This window comes from Caretta caretta, chromosome 3, assembly GCF_965140235.1.
Source record: "Caretta caretta isolate rCarCar2 chromosome 3, rCarCar1.hap1, whole genome shotgun sequence".
Taxonomy (NCBI): domain Eukaryota; kingdom Metazoa; phylum Chordata; order Testudines; family Cheloniidae; genus Caretta; species Caretta caretta.
Genome location: NC_134208.1, coordinates 10,508,891 through 10,534,669, shown reverse-complemented (window position 1 = coordinate 10,534,669; position 25,779 = coordinate 10,508,891). Strand labels below are relative to the sequence as shown.

The 25,779-nt window shown below is 43.2% G+C and overlaps 1 protein-coding gene across 3 annotated transcripts; it reads right to left on the bottom strand.

Moving 5' to 3' along the window:
• Window positions 1-703: 703 nt before the first annotated feature.
• On the bottom strand, window positions 704-25,129 carry LOC125634711 (L-threonine 3-dehydrogenase, mitochondrial). Of its 3 annotated transcripts, none has more exons than XM_048845794.2 (9): window positions 25,008-25,129; window positions 14,760-14,962; window positions 14,247-14,289; window positions 10,334-10,404; window positions 8,067-8,216; window positions 7,781-7,953; window positions 6,815-6,905; window positions 5,583-5,852; window positions 704-5,294 (listed from the first exon to the last, which is right to left on the bottom strand). In XM_048845794.2, the coding sequence occupies exons 2-9, from the start codon at window positions 14,941-14,943 to the stop codon at window positions 5,155-5,157; spliced, it is 1,122 nt and encodes a 373-aa protein (XP_048701751.2). In that variant the 5' UTR covers window positions 14,944-14,962; window positions 25,008-25,129; the 3' UTR covers window positions 704-5,154. The 3 variants fall into 3 exon arrangements, with proteins under 3 accessions (XP_048701751.2, XP_048701752.2, XP_074982438.1); XM_048845795.2 differs by lacking the exon at window positions 25,008-25,129 and adding an exon at window positions 24,847-24,977; XM_075126337.1 differs by lacking the exon at window positions 25,008-25,129 and adding an exon at window positions 18,409-18,729.
• Window positions 25,130-25,779: the final 650 nt, after the last annotated feature.

The following is a 25,779-nucleotide window of genomic DNA, read 5'->3' as shown; positions in this document are numbered from 1 at the left end:
CTTCATCGGATGCATTCAGTTATAAAGGGGGAGGAATATACTTGACTTTGCCTCTCCTCCTGTGTCTCTGCTTATGATAACAACTCTCAAAGAGCTGAACTAAGGGCGTTGTGGTCCCAGGCTGGAAGGGGACCCAGCCTATGAAATTTACAGCAGCATATGGTGACAAAACCTTTGCTTTTAAAGACATTCAGCTTGTTAAGTTAGGTATTAGCTTGCGCATTATTCTTTTATTTATTTTTTGTAACCAACGTTGACTTTTTTGCATTATCACTTGCAATCACTTAAAAATCTCTCTAGTTAATAAACTTATCTTCGTGTATTTGGATTAAAATGTGTGGGAAGCTCCAAATAGGATAAGCAAGGCTGGTGCATATATAATTTTCCTTTGATGAAATGACAGAGCTTACATTGTTCAGCAGTGTGTTGGACAGTACATGATGCACATTTCTGAGGGGAAAAGGCTGGGACTAAAAATTTGCGGGTGTTGCCTTGTCTGTAATTCATGAGTGACTGGTTAGAGTGCTCATGTATTGAACTGGGAGTGACTCTGCATGGTGAAGGCTGTGTGAGCAGGCCAGGAGTGGATGTTCTGACAGCATAACAGTGTCAAGGGCACCCTAAGCTAGAGAATTAAGGGGACACAGCTGTTCAACAGTCCAGATTGTACCCTGGGAATGTTAAACAAATATACTGTTAAAAATCCTTTTAACCTTTTTATTGAAGACACAGTAAAGAAAAACAGTTAAAGTATGTGAAATGTAAAGCATTAAATGAGGCCTCCATTTTTAACAGCATCCCTTCAGCTGGGGAGAGATTTTTAAGAAGAAAAACCCCCTTGGTTTGACCGTCTTAGATAATATCACAGATGGTAATAACAGTCCTTTGGGGAAAAGAGAAGAAGTTAGTTGAGAGGAGCTGCTGCTGCGAAGGTCCAATCCCGTTTCATCACAGGTGGTGTTTGGGATTCAGCTGGAGCTGGCAGAGCTGGCAATGTCATCTCAGTCCCGGTCAGGACATCTCTCAGGATTAGGATGGAGAAGGCTTGGGGTTCCAGGAGACGGTAGGGATGGCAGCCATAATGGTGAAGCTCGCTTCAGTAACCTCTGTCTGTTCTACATTCTTCCTCCCCACCCCAAAGTCTCTTTCTTTAACAACCCACAAAGGGAATGGTCGGTGGAATAGCCCATCCCCTCATTATTTTATCTACTAATTAGGTCTAATATAACAGTTTGGAGCCATTAATTTCCAGTTCTACATCTTCTGTTTTTACCAAGTATGATTTTAACATAGTCCTTGAGTTATATCACTGTGGCCTTTTTTGTTTGGACTAATTTAGTGGCTGTCTGGTTCTTTTGCACATATTTATAATGTTATAACATTATTGAAAGCAACTTGACATGCTTTCCATCAATGGGTATTATACGTTATTGTAACATTTTATGGACTTTCATATACTTTTCACAACTGAGCTTACAATGAGGGTAAATTGGCCACCCCAGTTATTACAACAGAATCTTAAAGTTGTTTGTTAAGTACAATTTAATTTTTAATAAAAACAATTTAGAGCTTTTAAAAGAAAATTAAATTCTTCTAGGTTTTGGTTGATTCTGTAATAAATTAGTGGAGTTCTCTCCATAAGGTCCAGTAGCAAAGGCCTGAATTCACAGAAGTAGTGATGCATTGTGAACATCACAATGCTTAACTGTTAAGCACCTAGAAAACCACTGTGCTTCACAAAGCCTGAAGTTAGACCTTAGACTGAAATTCATAAAAGCCAGCATGCTAGGTGGAGTTCTGCCTAAGATAGACAATGGGAAATGCTGATGACATGGGTGTGTGCTAAGTCCAGCCTCTGTCTCGGTGATAGGCACCTATGTCTGGGCTGCAGGGAGGCACATCTCTCTGCTTGGGATTCTCCATTACAAACCCTCTCTTGGTGTTAGGGGCCTATGCAGTTTTAGCAAGAAGCAGGGGAGATGAGGAGCTTCCTCATAACTTTTAGCTCAGTGGTTAGAGTATTCACCTGGGCTGTGGGAGACACTCCTCCCTGCGCTTTTCATATCGCCCAACTCCTCCATCTGATGGGGAGAAGGGATTTGAACTGGGATCTGCCTAACCATTGGGCAATGGGATAGTCTGACGAGGGACTCCCTCAGTCTCTCTTGTTGAAGCTGTTGCACTCTAGATAAACTAGAGTGATTGGAGAGCAGGTGGGAGACAGTATCCTGGTTCTCCTCCCACTCATCTGAGTGCTCTTATCAGGCAACAGTCATTCTTACACACACATGCTCTCTCACTCTTTCTCTGAGTTGTTTGAGCTTACCAGATCAGGCCACACATGCAACTTAAGTGAGCAAATGCCCATCTTCCCCTGGGCTGTGAATAGCTCTGGGGCTTAGGGAGGTGCCTCTAGGGAACTTTTACTGCAAAAACTTGGGTGCCAAGTGAGTTCAGGCACCTACAGGATTCAGCGTGAATTCTGTGCATTGCCTTGATGCTTGACTCCTTTTGTGCATTCAGGCTCAAGTGGCCGCCAGAAGTCTAGCTCTAATTACTGCGAAACTAGGTCAGTTATCTCATATGTGTAACAAACAGCAAGAGGAAAGGAGAGGAGCAGAGTCACCTACGGTAACAGTTTTCTCCAGTAAAAAAGAGAGGTAGACAAAGCCCAAAGGAACATGTGTCCTGCATGAGGAACCAGATTTCTTTGTCAGGAAAGACCAAGCTAGCAAGCATTAGAAGTGGGCCTTAACCTTTTGCCCCTATTAAAACTCATGTATCAGTCCCAGAAACTCCTATGTATGAAAATCAGATGTCAAGAATTATAACATTCATAAACCAGTCGGAGAACACTTCAATCTCTCTGGTCACGCAATCACAGACAAGAAGGTCGCTATCTTAAAACCAAAAAAACTTCAAATCCAGATTCCAGCGAGAAACTGCTGAATTGGAATTCATTTGCAAATTGGATACTATTAATTTAGGCTTAAATAAAGACTGGGAGTGGCTAAGTCATTATGCAAGGTAGCCTATTTCCCCTTGTTTTTTCCTACCTCCCCCCTCCCCCCCAGATGTTCTGGTTAAACTTGGATTTAAACTTGGAGAGTGGTCAGTTTGGATGAGCTATTGCCAGCAGGAGAGAGAGTTTGTGTGTGTGTGTGTCCCTGGGAAAAGGGCGGGGGGTGAGAGAGCCTGGATTTGTGCTGGAAATGGCCCACCTTGATTACCATGCACATTGTAGGGAGAGTGGTCACTTTGGATGAGCTATTACCAGCAGGAGAGTGAGTTTGTGTGTGTATGGGGGTGGGGGGGTGATAAAACCTGGATTTGTGCTGGAAATGGCCCACCTTGATTATCATGTACATTGTAGGGAGAGTGGTCACTTTGGATAAGCTATTACCAGCAGGAGAGTGAGTTTGTGTGTGGTTTTTGGAGGGGGGTGAGAGAACCTGGATTTGTGCAGGAAATGGCCCACCTTGATTATCATGCACATTGTGAACAGAGTTGTCACTTTGGATGGGCTATTACCAGCAGGAGAGTGAGTTTGTGTGGAGGGGCGGAGGGTGAGAAAACCTGGATTTGTGCTGGAAATGGCCCAACTTGATGATCACTTTAGATAAGCTATTACCAGCAGGACAGAGGAGGTATTGTTTCATGATCTCTGTGTGTATATAGTGTCTGCTGCAGTTTCCACAGTATGCATCCGATGAAGTGAGCTGTAGCTCACGAAAGCTCATGCTCAAATAAATTGGTTAGTCTCTAAGGTGCCACAAGTACTCCTTTTCTTTTTAAGTAAGTAGGATAGCCCTTATCAACTGTAGCTAGAATTTGGTGGCAAGGTGAGACTGTACACTTCCCCCACTCTTTTTATATAGATGATTATGGGACATCACTCACAACTCAATCCCATCAATTACAAACATTCAACCTTTCACATAACTCAGCAACTAGAGAAACTTGTACTTTCAAGTATTAGATTCAGATAAACTGAAGGCTGCCTTTGGCTCCATTTCTTGAACTTGTGAAATAAAGAAGTGCTGGCACAATCTCAACTTCTGGATTCCACTCCTCTGAAGCATACAAATTTATTATATCTACACATAAATAGTATCTACAAATACACATATACATAGCGCACACTGTACAGTGAATGGAACAGGTATTTTCAAGACTGGCTCAGCTTTACAACTGATTCAAGTCTCAACCTACCTTTAAAAACTTGCTCTCTGCAGCATATGATCACAATGGTGGAGTAAATGTGAATGGAAACAGGCCAAATGTGGTACTAATTAAAGGTGAGCTCATTCCTGGGCATTGCCTACTTTAAATAGGATAGCTATAGATTCAGATATGCAACATAGATTTTTAGTGTCCCAAATTCATCTTTACAACAAAACTGAAGTAAACAGAATTTCTAAAGAACACAAAAAAGCTTGTTTTGAAAACCCTGTATTTTTAAAAGTGTCATGAATTCAAGTCTTATTTTCCTTTACATTTATGGACATAAGATTAATGCTACAAACATTCTGAATCTCATCTGTAAACAAATTGCAGGTTTACCTAGCACTATACCTAGCTATAAGGTTGAACTATTAACTAAAAGGTTTCCCTTTAAAATGAATAACCTTTAATGACCATTGTCAAGTTTAAAAATAAAATGACTCTTCTGATCTCTTAACTGTTGGTGGGAGAGGGAAGGGACAATCCCACCTTCCTACAATCCACAATTAGCTACCTCCACTAAGGAAATGATTAATTAATGTATACTTTGTCAATCCTTCAGTATGTGTCTAAGCACAAGGCTTTGTAATGTTGCCATGTGTTGTTTTCAGAAGGATACTCAGGCAGTAGGAATGACTGCATAGCATTACCAGCCCTATAGTGAGATTTTTTTTTTCTAGCTTCTTAAATGCTAAAATTCAAGAATCCTATATGTTTCTCATTTAATGATGCTGTAGTTTTACTAAATAATTTGGTACTGTCTCAAATAACCACACTGAATTCAAACTATAGTATTTAAACCCCAACTCTATTGCAATATATGTAAAGTTTATAATTTACCTGCTATAAGACTTAGAGCATAATGAACTAATTCAGCAGTTTCTCCCTGGTCCTCTGTCGGAGTTTGGAAACCAGGTTTGAAAAGGAGTTTCAGTTAATGTGGGCTACCCGGGAGTCAGAGCCAAGGATGTTAAACATTGTGGTCACCAGTTCAGAAAGATCAAAGTCATGTTTCCATCCCCAATCTCTCCGGGCATTGCTGTCATCAAAGTTCATCGGCCAACTGTCAGCTACAAGGAAGGGAAGGGGGGGGAGAGGAGGAAAAAACCCAGAGCATGAGATTTATAGCAAAGATCTTTCAAAGGTTCATAAGTAAGTACCAGAGTAGAGTTTCAAATAGTACAGCAACACTTCCAGATGTCATCAAGATCAAAACAAACTGCAAGTGTCTAAGGAGAACACATAGGAGATGAGGGGGGGAAAAGGGAAATACTGTTCTGTCCCAGCATCTGACTTCACCCAGACAAGTTTGATACAGGATCACTGGAATGGAATGGAATGAAAAAGCAGATACTAACCAATGGCTTGCCTGACAGCATCCACATTGTAGGTCACCTGGAGCTCAGGAATATGCTTCTTGACCTCTTGCACCAGCTCCTCAGGAGAGAAGCTCATGGCACTGATGTTGTAAGTCCTCATGCTAAGTGAAGCGGCAGGCACTTCCATGACATCTAGCGTAGCCTTCAGGCAGTCATCGATATACATCATTGGGAGGTGTGTGTCTGATTTTAGGTTGCACTGGAATTTGCCATTCTTTATGGCATTATGGAAAATCTGGACTGCATAGTCTGAAGGAAAAAAAAGTTTCCTTGTACTCCCCCATCTGTACTCATCTGTCTTACACGTAGATCATAAGCTCATTGGGGCAGGGGCTGTCTTTGTTGTTCTGTGTTTGTACACCAGCATAATGGGGGTCTTGGTCTATGACTTGGGCTTCAACATGCTATGGTAATGCAAATAAATAAAATATTAAAAATTCTTTTCAGAATTCTAGAAATGCAGCCATCTCTGGGGTGGAATCATATTTCATTCCTGTTTCCTGGGGCCATTCAGCACCTCTCAGATTAGTTTCAGCAGAAGTATGCTTTGTATTTTCACCTGCATTTCAGGAGTTATTTAGATGAAGCAGTGTTTCATTTTACACAACCTTAGTCTCCTGAAAGTTCCACTTTTTCTCATGAGACCATTCTTTTAATTAGCAAAAATGTCCTCAAATGACTTTCACTGGACGATGTATGCAGGTGCACTCTAAGTTAGACATTGATAGGCACACTGTACAACACAGCACACAACATTTGGTATTAAAATACGATACAACAGATTTCTTGTCTGCAGGGCCGGCTCTACAGTTTTTGCTGCCCCAAGCAGTGAAAAATACTGCCACCACGGACGGCAAAAGAGAGAAGCTGCTGCCGATTTGCTGCCGTGGCTGGCGGAATAGAGAAGCTGCCGCCAAATTGCCACTGGCGCATTTAAACAGCCGCCCCTTTCAAGCTTCCGCCCCAAGCACCTGCTTAGAATGCTGGTGCCTGGAGCCGGCCCTGCTGGTCTGTGACTACACCTATATATGATGGCCATTATTCATTTATGTGACTGCATTTCAAAGTGACTGGTTAGTTGTTTCTTGGCAAATGAAGTCACCAGACAAATTACACCCTGATGTCCCTCTCATCTTTGCTATGTGGGGCAATCAGCTTGCACGCTAATGTTCTCACCTATAATACTGAGACATGGAAAAAGAGTTTCCTACCAGTTGTTCCCCCACCAGGCTGAGAGTCAGCAGAGATAATTCCAGGATACCTCAGACATCGGAAGTCTAGCCCATACCTGTAGTGGTAGTACTGTTGAAGAAGGAGACGAGCAAGACTTTAGACATGAAACAAGAGGGTTGCACACTTTGTTGCTTCTATAGACTAAACACACTGCATACACCAACAGTTCTTTGCATCCCTCCATTCCCCCCCGTCCCCCACACTCAAGCTCCTTTCCCTCTCTATTTCACAGATTTGCTATAAGCCCTCCATCACTCTTTTATCCTGCCAACAGCTCTGTATGCACCCATGTCCCCATGCCAGGGACTCTGTGCTACAACCCATTTCCACAAGCCAGGAGCTTTGTGTGACCCCCCGCCCCCATGTCCCGCTTCCTCATGCCATTGGTGTCATATGTCAGAGGCTCTGTGACCTCCATTCCCACATGGCGGGGCACACAGTGCCTCTGATACCATTCCTACCCTTTCCCTCCTCTACCATGCCAGAATATGCAACATGTAAATAACAAATATGAATTAAATAAGAACAGTCAGTTATTTTGATTTGATTTAATCCACTCTGATGATCGGTATCCATCCTGTCCCTGGAGTCATTAGAAAATATACTGTAGGAAGACTTTCCGGTACTAATGTGCCATTCCTCAGCTGTCCAAGCCATGCCGTGCTGGTAACTGAGGAACAGGGAGGCGAAATATTTTCCTAGGGTCACAAAGAGTCAGAAGCCAAAACAATACTAAAACTCAAGTGTTCATGAACTTCCAACTTCATGCTAATCCCTCACACAGAACTTATGATTTCCCCACCCCAAACCCCTCAGGCAAAGCATCAACAGTTGCCTCATACTACTAAGAAAATATGTCTGTAGGAAGAGAAGACAGGAAGAGGAAAGAACACCGCAGTGATCCACCTTCCATCGAGACTAACAATCCATAACAAAGTTCTTACTTCTCCCATGAGCTCAGCATGAACCTTGGAGACTCCATAGATCGTCCTGGGTCTCTGAATGCAGAGATCCGGAGTTGGGTTTCGGGGAGAGGTGGGTCCAAAGGCTCCAATTGTGCTAGGGACAAAGAGTCTCAAACTATGCTCAGCTGCAATATCGAGAACGTTGTGCAAACCTGGAACAAACAGAAATTATCAGAATTTAAACAAAATCTCCTCCAGAGATGTCATGTACTTGAAAGGCTAGTCAAACAGTGCTGTAATCACTTACTGTAATTACTGCACTTACCAGTAATGTTTACAGCTCTGGCCAAAGGAACATTTGCTTCTCCAACAGCACTGAGCAAAGCACTATAATGAAACAGCCAAGTAATTCGATTGTTCACCACTATTTCACGGAGATTCTTGTAGTCCAAGATATCAGAGTAGATAAAAGGACCTAAAAAAGTGGACCAAATAGAAAACTGGATGCTAAGATGACACTTTGAGACAAAATTCAATAAAAAAACAACACGAGGACCAATGAGTTCACAGGTTCTTGCCCATGTCTTTATTCAGAATCATAGAATCATAGAATATAAGGGTTGGAAGGGACCCCAGAAGGTAATCTAGTCCAACCCCTGCTCGAAGCAGGACCAATTCCCAGTTAAATCATCCCAGCCAGGGCTTTGTCAAGCCTGACCTTAAAAACCTCTAAGGAAATATCGTTCAGTCCACTTTATGCATCAGATTTCTGCCTTCTGTAGGCAGCAACCACTAGAGCACTCATACTCTCCCTCTCTCAAAGATTCGATCACAAAGGCTCTGCAAATTTTTTTCACAGCGTGGGTCACATCTTAATAAGGACACTTTCTCATGGACGTCTGCTCTTCCATGTGCAATCCCATAACATCCTTGTAGCAGCTTCGGCACTTCACAGAAGAGTATTTAATGTATTTTGTCTACATTTAGCATCTGAAGACTAGGATAGCTAACAATGTTTAATTAGCCATCTCTGCAGACCACAGGCCAGTTTGGGACCCTCTGTTCTATCAAATATACTCTATCAACTACTGGCATATACCGATAGCGCAGTGGTTACCAACCGGTCAATTGCATTTGATGGGACAATCCTAGAGGATCTCCCAGTCGGTCGCGATCTCGGCAGTACAGCGTGGCAGCCACGAAGACAGGTGCCCTGACTACCCTGGCCCCACACCACTCTTGGAAGTGACCAGTGGGGTCCGGGGCAGACCTCCCTTTGCACACTGCTCCTGCCTGCAAGCACCGCCCCCCACAGCCCAGGAACGGGGAACTGTGGCCAATGGGAGCTGCGGGGACAGTGCTTGCAGAGAGGGGCAATGCGCGGAGCCACGTGCCGCCCACCCCCAGAGGGGCCTTCTGGGAGCAGCGCGAGGCAGGGGTAGCCAGGGAGTCTGCCTTAGCAGCAGCCATGCTGCACCACCAACTGGGAGCCGCCGGAGGTAAGTGCTGCCCAGCAGGAGATTGCACCAACCCCCAGACCCCTCCTGGAGCCAGCATCCCGAACCCGCTTCTGGACCCCAAGCCAGCACCCCGTACCCCCTCCTACACACCAACCCTCTTGCACTCAAACTCCCTCCGATAGTCTGCACCCCAACACTCTGCCCCAGCCCGGAGCCCTCTCCTGCACACAAACTCCCTCCCAGAGCTTGCACCCCTCACCCCAAACCCCTGCCCCCGGCTCAGCCCAGATCCCTCTCCCACATTGCGAACCCCTCGGCCCCAGCCCAGAGTCCACACCCCCTCCTGAACCCCAACCTCCTACCCCAGCCGAATGAAAGTGAGCGAGGGTGGGGGACAGCGAGTGATGGTGTGTGTGTGTGGAATTAATAGGGTGGGGCCTTGGGGAAAGGGCGGGGCAGATCCTGGGTTGTCCTTAAATTCAAAAAGTGATCTTGGGCGTAAAAAGGTTGGAGACCATTGCTGTAGTATGAGGTCAGAGACCAGCTTACATAATATTATTGAAATGCCTCTAGACTCGTTCCTTTTATAGTTTATTATTTATGGCAAAAGGGAAGGAAAGGAGGCTAACCAAGTTCCAAGGCAGTACTGCCACTATGTGAATCCATACTGGCAATCTTGTATGAATTTCAGCATATACCGCATATAAGGAAGTGATTTCAGTATGTACAAAATGTGGATTTCATTTCCCAGTTCTTTTGGGAAAATTTAAATTGCATCAACACTTACAGCAGAAGCCAGAGGGTTAAACCAACTGGGATGAAAGCCATAGCCAATTTAACTTTAAGATGTATTTTGGTCAACAAAAATCAGAAGGGAAGAAGATTGGAAGGAGATATTCAAGACGTATGTTAATGCACCTTGCCCAAAGGAAAAAAAATCCAATTTCTGGGAAGATTTCACAGAAGTCAGAATGAAACACCCAGAATTTTCAAGATCATAAAAATACTTTGAAAAGTGGTTTGATTAATTTAAGAACTATACATAGTTCAAATGCCTGGCTGTGTCTTGCAGGGGATGAGCAACATCAGAGGCAATATGAAGATTTCTCTATATGCTAATCCAGTCACTTACCATTATAAAAGACATGATCTGGTGGTTTTCTAATGTCAGACAGGATCACGTTGTTTTTTCCAAAACGCTTCCTGAAAAGGAAGGCACATGGTACAATTAGCTTGTACTCTTCAAGATAATGTGTCACTCACTGTTCTGCTACATTAGTTTTAATAGGAACTAATTTGGAGAAGTCATTTGGGCAGAGTAAATTTTATGGTATGACTTTGTCTAGTGCAAGCACTCATGCCAATCTATCTTTTTAATTCTCGAGGTACGTCCACATTACAGCCGCTGCAGTGGTACAGCTATTACTCCTGGGGGAAGTCTGAGCCAAAAAATTCTGCAACAAAAAACTAAAATTTCTGTGACCAATATTTTAAAATTCTGCAAAATTCTGCATATTTTGTCAAAACAACACAATATAATCAAACCGGTTTCAATTTATTTTTGGTCATTTATTTCAAAATACCTGTCAGCAAGTATGTCTATAACAATACAGACAACAAAAAAGATTCAGGAAATGTTTTTTGACGAACAGATTCCTTACTAGGCATATTAATACAGAACTGTGAGTAATAATTCATTTAAACTACAGTACAGAACCGTATTTCCCGCACCCCTCAGTAGCAGTGCAAAGGCTTGTGGGAGTCAGGGGTAACCGAGGAGCTGAGGGAGAGGGAAGTTAAAATTGCTGGGAAGGAGCCTGGGTAGGAACTTGGAGGGTTGTTTGGTATGGGTGGAAAAAGTATGGAACAGGTTTTTTTGGGAGACGGGGAGGGATTTTTAGGGAGCTTCTCCCATGCAAACCCTGGCTGATCCCTAGCCTCTCCCATTCAGTCAGGTACATCTGCCCTTGTCCCTATGTGTTCCTGCACCTGTATGTGTTCCTCCATTCCCACTCAGACACCCACTCCCCCCAATCCCCATCGCTTCCCTTCCCGTCCCCATGTGTGTCTGTGCCTCCACCTAGCCACCCCCATCCCTATGTGTCCCTGTCCCCCCCATGTGTCTGTGCCCCCACTGTCCCTAACCCCCTCCTCCTGCCCCCATGTGTCCCTGTGCTCCCACTCAGCCATCTCCCAAGTAGCTCTGCACCCCCTCCTCCATCACCACATGGCCCTGCACCTCCCTCCCCCACTAGCCCTTCTGAGCTCCCGTCTGACCCCCAGCAGCCCCACGCTCTCTGCTTCCTATAGCCCCCCTCTCCTGACCTGGCCTGACAGACTCTCTTCCCTAGCTGCTTGGGTGCTGCTGCTGTGTTCTATCACCACAGCACCCTCTGGTGGGGAAAAGGCGGAATGGCAGCAACATTTCAGCAGAAGCTTTTTTCTGCACAAAAAAATAAAAAATGTGCACTGCTCATTAATTATGTGCATGCAGTAGTGCAGAATTCCCCCAGGAGTAAGCTACTGGGCTCCAGTTGTGTTGCTGTAGTAGAGTTGGTTCCTACTGTGACTAAGTGGGACAGTTCTTAATGTTTCCTCTGAATACTGTAGGGGTGTCTCAGTTTCCCCTATGCATTTCTTAAGTCTCTAGATGAGATAAGGGGGTGTAATTGTTGGAGAGCAAAGGCCCAGTGTACCTAAATGGCCGACACTCTGTCTACTGGCAACTGATGGCCTGGGTCCTTCCCCCTGCAAGGTGATAGCTAAAGGGTTGGAGAACAAAGGAATCAGGTGACCTCCAGGCCTGGGAAAGGGACAAACCCCAGAGGAAGAGGGGCTGGAGGGTGAGTCAGTTTGGGTCTGGCTGGGGACGAGGAGTTAAGTGCAGACATAGTTGTCTGACTCACTGCTCCCAAAATGGACCCAGCTGAGGGGTCCTGTTCTCTGTACCTACAAGCTCTGTTTTAGACCACGTTCCTGTCATCTAATAAACCTCTGTTTTACTGGCTGGCTAAGAGTCACATCTGACTGCGAAGTTGGGGTGCAGGACCCTCTGGCTTCCTCAGGAGCCCCGCCTGTGCAGACTTGCTGTGGGAAGTGCATGGAGGGGCAGAGGATGCTGAATGCTCCGAAGTCAAACCCAGGAAGGTGGAAGCCGTGTGAGCTTTTTGCCCTGAAGACAGTTTGCTCACTGAGAGGAGACCTCACGAGAGTCACGCCTGGCTTCCTAGGGAGCAGTTCCAGAGCATCACCTGGGGACTCCGTGACACCTATATCAGTAGGAGGCGTTTTTCCCACTGATGTAATTAATCTGCCTCTCCAAAAGCCAATAGTTAGGTTGACAGAAGACCCAGCCACGTCTACACATGAGGTTAGGTTGGCCTAACTGTATTGCACAAGGTGCAAAATTTTTCACAGCCCTGAACAACACAGCTAGGTTGATGTAATTCTTAAATGTAGACCAGGCTTCAGACTTGGTGCCAAAATTTCTCTCTTCTCGGAAAATTTGCAAACAAAAACTAGGTTTAGTAGCAGTTAAAAGTTGCAGCAGCACACACTGTCCATACATGTTACAAAAAAATGCCAGTAAGATGTTAAGGGGAAAGACGTGTACATTGCCTAAGATACTCTTGATATCATACTCCAACACTTCCTAAGGTTTGCATTTCCATCTCCAACAGATACCAGGAAGCAATATGTAATCCTGCTTTACCAAACTGACACTCTAACACACAACCTTAATAGTGACCTCATATGCTTTTATATCAACATATCAGCACATCTGACATTTGGAAAGTTACTCTGCCTTAACATTGCTGAGGTCAATGCTAAGGTTTTGCATTAGAGTGCAAGTTTGACAAAGCTGGGATACATATTGCTTTCTGTTATCTGTTGAAGATGGAAGCGAAAGCTGCTCCCTCTTGCCCCCAACAGCATTCATGCCGCCACACTGTCCTCATCAAATTTGGAGGATTTGTTTTGGTGCTCCCATTATGGCTACAATGCTCTATAGACAAATACTGCCTCTGTGTATAGCAGATATCTAGGAATCAGCACATTAGATCAAGAATGTGGATGAACAGCTCCTAGAGTGTTTTCTTGTGAAAGCAATACAAAGAAAAAAGTGAGATAATCCAGTGAAAAAGTGCCAGAAGGGATCATTTTATGCTCTTATTATTCTCTCTGCATCAATTCACTTTACATCAAACTATCATGAAAAATTCAAATATCGACGTTTCTATCTTATGGCTTTTTGCCCATTCAACTGCAAAATAAAATCTTAACATTCCTGTTATTCGTAACTACGATGCAGCTACTGCACTATAAGAGATAGAAAAAATTATCTTTTAAGTTACTATCACTGAAATTCTCTTCAAGAAACACCATCAATTATGGCAAGGTCCAAAAGTTTGTGTGTTTAGTAAGTTGGTGGGTTTTAGAAAACCCAAAGTGGGTTTCTAAAAAATGTAGTATCAACAGAATTCAAAAAAGATCATGAAAAGAGACATACAAATTAAACATTTGCTTGAGATATTGGGAACTCAAAGCCAGCAGCACTGTGATAGTGCATGAAAAACAAAAAGGGAAACTTACCACAAGCTAAGGCCTTAGATTCTCAAAATATATGCTTAACTTTATGCATCCAAGTAGTCTCACTGAACCCAATGACAAGTCACATGTACAAAATTACACACATTTGCAGGACTAAGGCCAAAAATACCAACAAAAGGAAGAATGACTGGTCATTTTTCAGCTCTAAAATGAGTGAAAGGTATAAGAATAAACAACACAAAAGGTGTAAAATTATGTTTTGAATCTTAATTACATCTTGGATTTCTGAAGTAATAGCAGGAGTTCTAAGGATATTTTAAAATATGGACTTTTAAATTTTAAATGTCCCATTCAGCATTCTAAGATTCTTAGCTTTCATAAGAAATTTTGGGTGCTCAACTTGAGACGTTCAAAATAACCAGTCACTTCTGAAAACCTTGGTTGTGGGATTTTTAACTTCTTAAGATGTATAAAATTACAAAATCAGAACATACCTCAAGAGTTTAGCAAGTCCCACCCCAAGTTGGCCCAGGCCCCCTAAAGAGGAAAACAGAGATTGTAAAAACAAAAGCCAAGTCAAAGAAAAGATAATGATATCGAAATATTTGACTGTTACTTATGTGTCCTTATAGACCAATAGAAGTTCAAAACGTAATACTTCAACTACATTGTTATGGGAACCAAAATAGAAGAGTTTTGTTTACACAGAAACAAGAAACTGAAGACGCTGTTTTAAGGGAAAGGGATGCTTTTACTATATCTCTAAAATAAACTGGCCCAAAAAGCCACAATATTCTGCTAATCCTAACTGGGGGCTACAGGTACTTCTGCAATACAAAATAATACATCATAATAATGATCTAGAGAGATGCTGAATACTCAAAACTCCTGGTTGTTTACATGGAATTTGTAGATGCTCAGCAATTCTCAGGATCAGGCCTCGATAGAAAAAATGACTGCCAACTGAGAAACAAAAATAAGAATGAAGTAATTAAATGATGACTAACCTGTAATTAACACTCGAGGATGATCAGTCTCTGAAAAAGATACTGAATGAAAGTTGGCATCTGAGGTCACCTGACGTGGTGAGACACCAATACATCTAACTGGCACAAGGGAAGTCTGACATCCACAACTGGGGCTCTGTAGCAACTGACTAAGAGTTCTGCTCAAGTTCTTTACAATTGCCATTTTTGTCTTTTAAATAAAGCTGTGAGAAGAGGGAAAGTATTAGTCACAAATTATTCTTTAAAAAAAAAAATACAGTCTCCCGACATTTAGAACTGTGTAGAATAGTCTGTGTTTAAGGAAAGTTTTATGCAACCCCAGTTTTGTCTGAAGTACCAAACCAGTGCCATGACCTGCTATATGCAGCTCATGAAATAGAATGAATAAGGATAGCATCACACGCATTAGCAGAAGAAAATATTCACAAGTATAAAGAGTCCAGTGTAGCAGACAGTTAGAACCCAAGGTGGTGTCATTTCAACATTCTGCCTAGTCCCTTTTGTGGTGAGTATCAGAAATCATGATACCTATGGCAAATGGAGGCACAAGCTTAAAAAGCAACAGTACCTACTATTATGATTGAAAGCTGTCACTACATGGGTTAAATGGATACATTCTAGAGACTACCTAAAGTCGAGTCAACAAACATTCTCATGGCCTAGTGAAGGGTTAAAATCCATTGCTGATGTAATAACCTGGTATATTGATTTGCGTACAGGCCTGTGGAAAATCCATATATTCCATTATAATCAATTGATTGACAGTGTCTCTGAGCCTAATAAGCGAGGTGACACTCAGTCAGTGCTGTATGTAATACACTCCTGTGCTTGACCCCTACACAGTGTGGATTTATGTCCTTCACCTAGCTTTTCTTAACATTGCATCAAGAAGAAGCAATTACATCACGGAAACTGCAGTAAATCATCTGTAGGACATCACTGTCCCCAAACAAACATTTTTTATATCTATATATATATCTATATATATATATAAACACAGAGCTGATTCTTTTACTTTTTCTTCATTTAAAATTCTTCTTTTAAGAACCCTAATTGTTTTTTCATTGTTCTTAAGATCCAAGGGTTTGGGTCTGTGTTCACCTATGCAAATTGGTGAGGATTTTTATCAAGTCTTCCCCAGGAAACGGGGTGTAGAGTTTGGGAGGATTTTGGGGGGAAAGACGTTTCCAAGTGGGCTCTTTCCCTGTTATATATTCGTTAGATGCTTGGTGGTGGCAGCAATAAAGTCCAAGGGCAAAAGGTAAAATAGTTTATACCTTGGGGAAGTTTTAACCTAAGCTGGTAAAAATAAGCTTAGGGGGTTTTTCATGCAGGTCCCCACATCTGTACCCTAGAGTTCAGAGTGGGGAAGGAACCTTGACATGGTTCCAATGCATCCGATGAAGTGAGCTGTAGCTCACGAAAGCTTATGCTCAAATAAATGTGTTGGTCTCTAAGGTGCCACAAGTACTCCTTTTCTTTTTACTATTTACAGGATGACTGGAACCAGAGAAGCAAGCAAAAAGCAGAACGATTTATTATACACAAGGTTGCTGTTTCCAGGGTTTTATTTTTTTAGCATCTTTTAGTTTTATGTAGATGTGCAAAAACTGGGGGCCTTGAGGGAGCTCCCTCTTTGAATATATGGTAATAAGTAACATACCCTCGTATGCTTTAACATAATATTGTTTCAAACAACACTACATTAAAGCACACTTGGGAGTCTTTAGTGCACACTAATAGGATCTACATGGACCAATTAGCATGCAACACATTAGTGAATTAGATATCACCCCCCACAGACCGCATTACTGCTCCCTGTAGACAAGTCCTTAGATACAAGTTACCATTTCTAGTATTTTTCTGGTGTTTAACAAATTTTTTTTTAATTAGGTTTTTATGTCTTTATTGGTTAAAGCCAAAACTCAGAAGCCCTATTTATAAAATCTAATCTACAAAATTGCTTTACAATCAAATACTGTTTCATATAAAAAATGGCACACAGTGCATGTAGTTCTTGCTCAGTTAGAGGCACTTCCGCAAGCCTCTGGATTGCTTTCCTCCCCCTGCCCACCCCGTCCATATATTTGGAGAGGAAACAGGAGGGAGGGAGACTGAGCATTGTAGCCTTCTTTATTTACTTGAATAGTTAATATTTACTTGATTAGTGTTCACCCCTAGACAAGTCACAATATGAGAGTTGTTAGATAGCAGACCCCCAAGAAATAACAAATCTTTATTACAGTCACTTGTGGTGAAACCCCTAATCAGGAGAATGGGCACATCCCAGTTTCTACTGTCTAGTCATCCAGTTCTTTTCAACTATGTTCTGGGTGTCACCCTCTCTTATATCACATTATGCTAACACCCATTTTATCCTATGCGTATTCATAATTAATTCACCCCTTTTCTCCTTATCTGAACTTCCACACTCCACTTATTTTAGGGTCCTCAGTTTTCAAAGGTTAATTATCCACCTGTTTCACAATCATTAGCATTTGTGTCACTAGTTGCTATGGCTTTACTGTGGTTAATATTTGAGACTGTCAGTTACATATGCTCCTTAAAAGTATCCTAAAATATCAATAACTTGTTTGCAGTTTCTTATTTCATCCTAATCCACTGACTTACTGAATTTGTTTATCATCAGTCTTGCGACTTGCAAGGTCACTTCCCTGTCATTTACTTATGTCAAGCTACACTTGAGCCTTTCCACTCATGCTTACTCTCAATATAGATACTTAGGCTAGGCCACTACTTGCATTGCAGCAGAAGCCACACCTTAAAGCATTACCTGAAATCCTACACATGCTACAGCAAGTATACATTACATATCCATTCTGAAATTATACTTTTTTGTTTTAATGAAAAATGTTGAGTTCAATCACTGAAGCCCTTCCCATCTCTCTCTCACACACCCCAATTCTCTGCCAGACAGGCTGACTCAGAGTAACCTCACAGATGGGTAAGTTGGTTTTATAGATGCTATTAAAGATGATTTCCTCCTCTCTCCTTCTCATATGAACTCTTAATGTTTGCACAGTAAGGAAAAAGGCTCCTGCTGGAAATTCAGACAGCAATCACTGTCCTAAAAACATTTCCAACACAACCAGTTTCCAGCAAAAGCTGCAGCATGACTCCAATATAAATTAGTAGCATCACTTAACAGAGAAGAGGCATAAAGCACAAACTCAGTTTTCTCAATATCCAGGCCTTAATTTGAAAAGGCAACTTTGAAATCCATTATATTCTGTTATTTTATAGTCACCCGCATCACTTTACCACTTATTAGCAGCTTTGAAGATGGAAGGTGCTAAGTATTATTACGAATATAACAAACTCCTTTTTTCAGGTAGCCTTCTCTTTCCTGACCACCCCAAAGAGAAAATATTCTTGTCTCATTTCAAATGTCAAACGTCTGTTGCCATCTAGATTCTCTGACAAGCTTCTCATCCATTATATTAGCTTGTGAGGGAAATTAACAAAAGAATCAACAATTTGTTCACTATCCTAATTAAATAAAACCAAAGAGTTTCTCCAAAGAAGTGTGTGTACTGAATGTTAACATTCATTTTTTATTAAAAATGAAATGATAAACATTTAAGATGATGCAATAAATCAGAGTTGTTTCTATTCTATCTGAGCTTACCTTTCTTTCTGTTGGTGATTTAGCAGAAGGGAAAGGGATGCCTGCGTTTGGAATTTATAGAGCCCTGCCTCTTTGCTTGGCCAATCAAAATCCTACAAAGAGTAGGAGTTGGCTGGTAGGTAAGAGGAAGAGGGAGGGAGAGATCAACAGCAGCCAGGAACATCTTAAATCAAACAAATGTGATTCTGTGAGGTCTTCACCAGGTGCCATACAGTGTTGTTGTAGCCTTGTTGGCCACGGAATATTAGAGAAACATGGTGGGTGAGGTAATATCTTGTATTGGACCCACCTCTTATGGTGAGAAAGACAAGCTTTCAAGCTCAAAGCTCATCTCTCTCTCTCTCTCCAACACAAGTAGGTCCAATAAAAGATATTACCTCACCCACCTTGTTTTACCAGCTGATAGGTAGAGAATACTGAAAATATGTAACAAGATTTCTTAGCTAAAGAGAGTACACAACATATGATTATTGCTAAAACCATTTAAAGAGAATAGCTTTTAAATAACTGATAGTGCAAAGCATTAATAAAAAGCAAACAGGCTTGTGTTAAAATGCAAAGCAGCAATTCAGTGCTGAATAGCCGGGAATTTCCAAGTTTTGTAATAAGCTTGTGAAAAAATTACGCAATACCCTCACAACTGACAAGCACTTAACAAGTTAATCTTTCAGTCGACTACCCTTTTTCTGGAGTCTGGCAAATGTTACATGTGCTGATAGGGTAACATGAGCACCTGTTGCTGATGTAAAAGAAAAAAACATGTTTATAAGTTAGCTGGCTGCTTTCCCCAGTATCAGTTTGGATTAGGGCTGTCAATTAACCAGAGTTGACTCAAGAGATTAACTCAAAAGAAATTAACTTGATTTAAAAAATTAATCGCTATTAATTGCACTGTTAAACAACAATAGAATACCAATTTACATTTATTATAAATATTTTGGATGTTTTTCTACATTTTCAAATATATTTATTTCAATTACAACACAGAACACAGTGCATGGTGCTCACGTTATATTATTTTTATTACAAATATCTGCACTGTAAAAAAGATAAATAGTATTTTTCAATTCACCTCATACAAATACAGTAGTGCAATCTCTATCATGAAAGTGCAACTTACAAATGTGGACTTGTAGGCTAAAGTTTTATAGTTTTATTTTTGAGTGCAGTGATGTAAAAATAATTCTACATTTGTAAATTGCACTTTCACGATAAAGAGATTGCATTACAATACTTGTATGAGGTGAATTGAAAAATACTATTTTTTCTATTTTTTTACAGTGCAAATATTTATAATAAAAATAATAATAAAGTGAGCACTGAACACTTTGTATTCTGGGTTTTAACTGAAATCAATACATTTGAAAAATGTAGAAAAAAAATCCAAAGTATTTAAATAAATGGTATTCAGTTCTTAACAGTGCGATTAAAAATTAATTCTTTTTAAAATCTCGGTATTAATCACAATTAATCTTTTTAATCGTTTGACAGCCTTAGTTTGGATATTAATGATTTTTATAGATCTTTAAAAAATAAGAAGATAAGGGAACTTATGAGTTTAATTTGTAATGAGTAAAGTTTTTGTAAGCTTCAGCAATAAATTAAACCGGAAATCAAGCCCAAGGCATAAAAAGAAAGGTCAAATCCCAGAATACAAAATCTCAGCTGTAGCTTCAGTGGTCTGGACAGCTGTTGTGTGACCCAGCTATGCTCATGCATACACTTATTTTTGAAGATGTTCATTTTACCAAGAATACACAGTGTCACTGGAGGAGTGGGTAGAAGAAACTTACCACAATCTGTGCTTTCACTATTAGAAAACATGAATATACTGAGAGAAAAGGGCGAAGCGATCTGGTGGGTTAAAGCAGGGAGTATGTGGGTGAACTCCAGTAGTCTATCCCTAGGGAAGAGAGGGGCAGTTCTCCACTACTCCTGCAACCTCAGGCAGGAGAAAGACTAAAAAGGGGGATTTTACTACCCTCACCCCAGCATCATTTTTTTAAATCCCCCTCTCCCATATGTAGCTCCCTGGTGCTTGCCTCTTCTGCTGCAGCAAGGGTGTGAAATGGACATGATTTCTATTTTCACTGCTGTACAAAGGGTTTGTAATAGTAGCCGTGAAAGAGACAGGAATCACAGTTCTAAATACACAGCAGTTTACAGCTTTCTTTGTCAACTGCAGAGGCACAATAATTCTTTCGACACACTTTGGAACACAGCTTTGAAGCATTAGGTCACATTCAGAAGTTTACCTTCATAACCACAGGGACCAGACACTGAATTATTTTAAAAGAACGTTTAAATTCTTCAGAAATTGATGGTTTAGTCTCTTTACTTACCTTGGTGAGATTATTCTTTTCTTGCTGGCTAATACTTATAAACTTGAGTTACAGCATTAGGCTTTATTCACTAGAGAAGTACCTACCTATTTTGGTATCTTTGTTAAGTTGCTTGAAGGTTATTGGGTTTTTTTTGTTTTTTTGTTTTTGGAGTGGGTGATGGGACATTTGGATAGAAGGGGTTTCAATGACCCATATCTAAAGTCTACTTCTGGCCAGACTGGAAATTAGTTGGACGGATTCATTCTATTCCAGAGGTGGGTAAACTACGGCCTGCGGGACCATCCTACCCGGCCCCTGAAACTCGCCCCTGAACCCTCCCCCACTGTTCCCCCTTCACTGCAGCCTCAGCTCGCTGCGCAAGCAGCGGGGCTGCAAGCTCCTGCCGCTGTGAGCAGCATGGTAAGGGGGTGGATTTCACTACACCACTCAGGGGTGTGCATTATTCACACCTCTGACAGACATAATTAAACTGACCTAATTTGCTAGCGTAGACCAGGCCTCAGTCTCTGTTCAAGAGTAGCTCCAGACTAGAATAGTAAGGGTGTTACTGGACTAAAGTGTGCTAGGGGACCCAGAGGAGGAAGCTTGCAAAGCACCTGCCTCCACTATGATAGGCTTGCGTCCATCACATTATTTCAAAAAGGTCAGGAAGCCACAATCAAGATTTTAGAATCTCTCTACCACAATCATAATATTGTGCAAACCAGGTAGGACAATGGGAAAAAAACACCTGCAAGCAAAGGAACCTCAAATGGGGGTAGCCAGCTCCTACAACTCCCTCCTTGCTGCACCAGCACAAGGAACAAGTCAGGGCAGGGAAGACGAGCGGCAGGAGTGCAATGCACTCTGGTTATGTCTATAGCCCATACACTAGTTAAAGTAACAGCTGTTAGATCAGCCTCTCCAAAACACATTCCCCCTGTTCTTTTCCCACTACCTGCCCCAACCAGTCTGAACCATCATGGATGACACAACATGCCACGTTGCTGCCTCTTCCCCACCCCCAGAGAGAGAGACTGAGGCTCAGTATGATTGCGTTTTAAAACAAAGAAAGACAGATCATATCTGAGTTACAAGTTACTAAAAATATTAAGAACAGGAGTACTTGTGGTACCTGAGAAACTAACAAATTTATTTGAGCATAAGCTTTTGTGAGCTACAGCCCACTTCATCGGATGCATAAAATGGAACATATAGTAAGAAGATATTTATACATACAGAGAACATGAAACAATGGATGTTACCATACACACTATAACGAGAGTGATCAGTGTGTATGGTAACACCCATTGTTTCATGTTCTCTGTATGTATAAATATCTTCTTACTATGTGTTCCATTCTGTGCATCTGATGAAGTGGGCTGTAGCCCCCGAAAGCTTATGCTCAAACAAATTTGTTAGTCTAAGGTGCCACAAGTACTCCTGTTCTTTTTGCGGATACAGACTAACACGGCTGCTACTCTGAAACCTAAAAATATTAAGCTCTTGAAGTGGGTGACCTGAGAAAGATCCTATCTCTACACTTGGACCTTCTTGGACCATGGTCTCTCCTGCCCCTCTGCAGTTCTTGCTTCCTTCCTACCCATAAAGGTAGTATAGGAGACTCCTACTGTACTTCTGCTCTGGAAGGATCTTTGAGTTGAGAGAGGTGATTACCATGGTTTCACCTACTCCTCTGCAGTCTTTTGCTCATCTGCTTGGGCTCTCTATAGCAGAGGTTCTCAAACTGTGGTCCGTGGACCACCAGTGGTCCGCAAGTTCCATTCAGGTGGTCCATGGATAGTTCCCTCTAAGGTGCATGCCTGGGTGGCCGCACATGAGAGAATGAAGAGCCACCCACCTAATTAGTGGAGCCACGCAGGTGTGGCTCCACTAATTAGGTGCCTGGAGCCTCGAGGAGACGCACATGTAAGGTGAGGAGGTAACCTTGGGGGGAATAGAGGGTAGGTGGGGTGGCAGTGGGGTGAGAATACGGGGTGGGGGAATTTGGGATGTGCAGGGCTGCCGTGGCCAGAGAAAGAGGTGACTTTTCCCAGCTCCAGGGCTGTGGCTGCCTGGGAGCGATAGCCTTTCTTCCCAGCCTCTGCTCTGTGGCTGCTGTGGTGGAAGAGAGACCCCCCTCCTTCCCAACCCCAGCTCAGGGGCTGCTGTGGCAGGGGAGAGAGGGCACATCCCTTGCATTAGAAAGGTAAGACTACTGATATTAAAATATAAGTTGTGTGCTTCTATTTGTAGAACAAAAAAAATTTATTATTAAGGGTTTTTTTTTATAGAGAGCTTTTATCCAATGCACTTTATAATAGTTAGCTAATGGTACAAACATTTGGAAAGATCATTAAGTGGTCCACCAAGTCCCCCAGCAATTTTTAAGTGGTCCATGTAAAAAAAAGTTTGAGAACCACTGCTCTACAGCATGCCCTCAGCATGGAAGGAACTACATGGGAAAGCAGCACTTGACCCAAAGTTGGTTGCTGAAAGCAAGGGGAAAAACTAGATTCCTTCAGTAATCAACTGAAGCATTATTTTTTTAAAAAAAACATGCTACAGTAAGGCAAAAAGAAAAGCTGTAATCATTTGCCATGTTTTTCATAAAAGCCTCACTGTCACTAAGGTCTGCTTAGTACACTTACAGTATACTTAAAGAATGCAAAAAAAAAAGAACAGGAGTACTTGTGGCACCTTAGAGACAAACAAATGTATTAGAACGAAAGCTTATGCTCTAATAAATTTGTTCGTCTCTAAGGTGCCACAAGTACTCCTTTTCTTTTTGCGAATACAGACTAACATGGCTGCTACTCTGAAACCTTAAAGAATACAGAAATAACAGAAACTTATTTCTGTTGTCATGATGATAGGTCTAAACTGACAATTTACAGAAAACAGGTATTCTTTAAAACTCAGAATTATTTCAGTCTAACCCATACAAGAAAACAGCATCAGACACAATGATTCACTAAACTAGGTAGGATTTTTTCCCCCAGGTTAAATTCTAGTAAATGGATGCTTCTAACTACCTTAATTATCAGAGACTATAAATGCAGTAACTGCATGGAGTATTAAATTCTTAACCAACAGGTTCGATTTTGCAAAATGCTTTTAGATACTTGGATGACAAGCACTAGAGAAATATTAAGTATTATTAATAATACTTATCTGTAAAGTCAAAATCTCTAGACTGCCAGTGGTGGCATTTAGAGTGACCCAAGTAGCTGTCAGAATTAATCTAACTGCTTTTTTCCCAGCTATTTGGCTACCTTCCTTGTCAAGACCGTGCCTCTTACATCAGTATGACGCCGCAAGCTTTTCACTTTAATTTTTAAAGCGACTGGATCTTCATAACGCATTGGCGTGGCGCATAAGAGCAAAGCGCTGAGTTAACACTCGCCTTGAGGAGGTGCATTTGGCAAGAGCCTCAGCTTATGCCGAGGATGCAATGCACAGCACACAGCACCCCAGTCACTGATTTATAGGTCTTGCTTCACCCTTTGAGCAGCTGCAGGACCCAACCGGGCGGGTGCAAGAACCTCAATCCCAGGCCAACCTGCCAACACAAACAAGATGTCCCCTTGACCCCTTGACCCCGGGCCATGGAAAAGTGGCCCCAGCTCAGCTCCTGGCCTCTCCTCACACCCTTAAAATGTTATAACCCCGAGCGCCTAGGGAGCACCAGTAAACCTCAAAGCACCTTATAAAGGAGGATCCTGCTAGAGCCCAGTTCACCCCAGAGCGAGCTATGAACACAGATCCCGCCGCCCCTCACAGCGCCCTCGGAGGAGCAGCCCCTGGACCTGGAGGGTTAATTCCCCCAAGACCACGCACCGACTGAGGGAACCCAGGCGTCCGGGCTCTCACTCCGCCGTGTTGCGGGGGGGGGGGGGTCTCTTCAATTCTCCCCCCCCCCCAGTCCCAGCGCGTGCCCCCCCGCCCGCCTGCCTTCAGCTCCCGGCCCCAGACACCCCCACCCCCGTTTCAGCCCCGCCCCCCTCCCCACCGCCGCTATTCGCGGGGAGGGAGAGTAGTTGCGGCGGCCAGGAAACGCCGGTAAAGCAGGGACGGGGGGGTTAGGAAGATGGGGGGGGGGGGGTCGACCAACCCAAAGCCGCGTCGGCTCCACTGGGGATGGGGAGGGGCGGACCCCAGGGCGCGGGGAGCCGGAGCTGAGGAGAATCAGCAGCGGGGGTCGCCCCGCCCCTCAGTCGGAGGCAGCTGCCCGGGGCCAGACCATCTTCTCTGCTCCCCCACAACGGTACTGACCCCTCCAGCAGGAAAGCGATTGGTTCCGCTCGCTCCGCCCGCTGCCTTGACCCCCGCCCCCACCACGCGCGGCAGCCCAACGGTACGTGGTCTAAGGGCTCGCGCGCGCCGCCACGACTCCTCTATCAAGCCGCTCGCGCTGCCCCTGAAGCCCCGCCCCCACCGGGCAGCCTGAGCCTCCTGATAGGCCTGCTGCTTGGGGAGGCGGGGCCAGAGTGCTACCATCACCTCCGCGGTAACCTTGGAAACCGGCCACACGGGGAAAGATTTAAAGGCGTCGGGCCAGCCTCTCCCTGCGCCTCAGCTTCGCACCCCCCGAGAGTGGGGAAGGCCGGGTCAGCCCAGGCACCCCTGGGCTCCAAAGTAACAGCAGGTGAGTGGTGATGTCATCGGGTGACGTCCTGCCGTGACATCACAGGGCCTTGAGGTGGTGCCAGAAGAGACATCATTTTGCGGCAGAAATGGGAAACACGTGGTCAGGGGCAGAGCAGGGGGAGTCAGGACTCCTGGGTTCTGGCCCCACGTCTGGAGAGGCTGGAGATCAGGGTGAGGGGGAGTCAGGACTCCTGGGTTCTGGCCCCACCTGTGGGGCAGACAGGGGGTCTGGGGAGGCTGGAGATCAGGGTGAGGGGGAGTCAGGACTCCTGGGTTCTGGCCCCACCTGTGGGGCAGACAGGGGGTCTGGGGAGTCTGGAGATCAGGGTGAGGGGGAGTCAGGACTCCTGGGTTCTGTCCCCACCTCTGGGGCAGACAGGGGATCTGGGGAGGCTAG

What these genes read in the sequence shown, in the direction of transcription:
- LOC125634711 (XM_048845794.2), bottom strand. Translation starts at nt 14,943, where the DNA reads ATGGCAATTGTAAAGAACTTGAGCAGAACTCTTAGTCAGTTGCTACAG. An exon ending in TCCTCGAGTGTTAATTACAG is followed by an intron (nt 14,290 to 14,759) that starts GTTAGTCATCAT and finishes TTTCCTCTTTAG; the next exon opens with GGGGCCTGGGCCAACTTGGG. An exon ending in GGACTTGCTAAACTCTTGAG is followed by an intron (nt 10,405 to 14,246) that starts GTATGTTCTGAT and finishes CTTCCTTTTCAG; the next exon opens with GAAGCGTTTTGGAAAAAACA.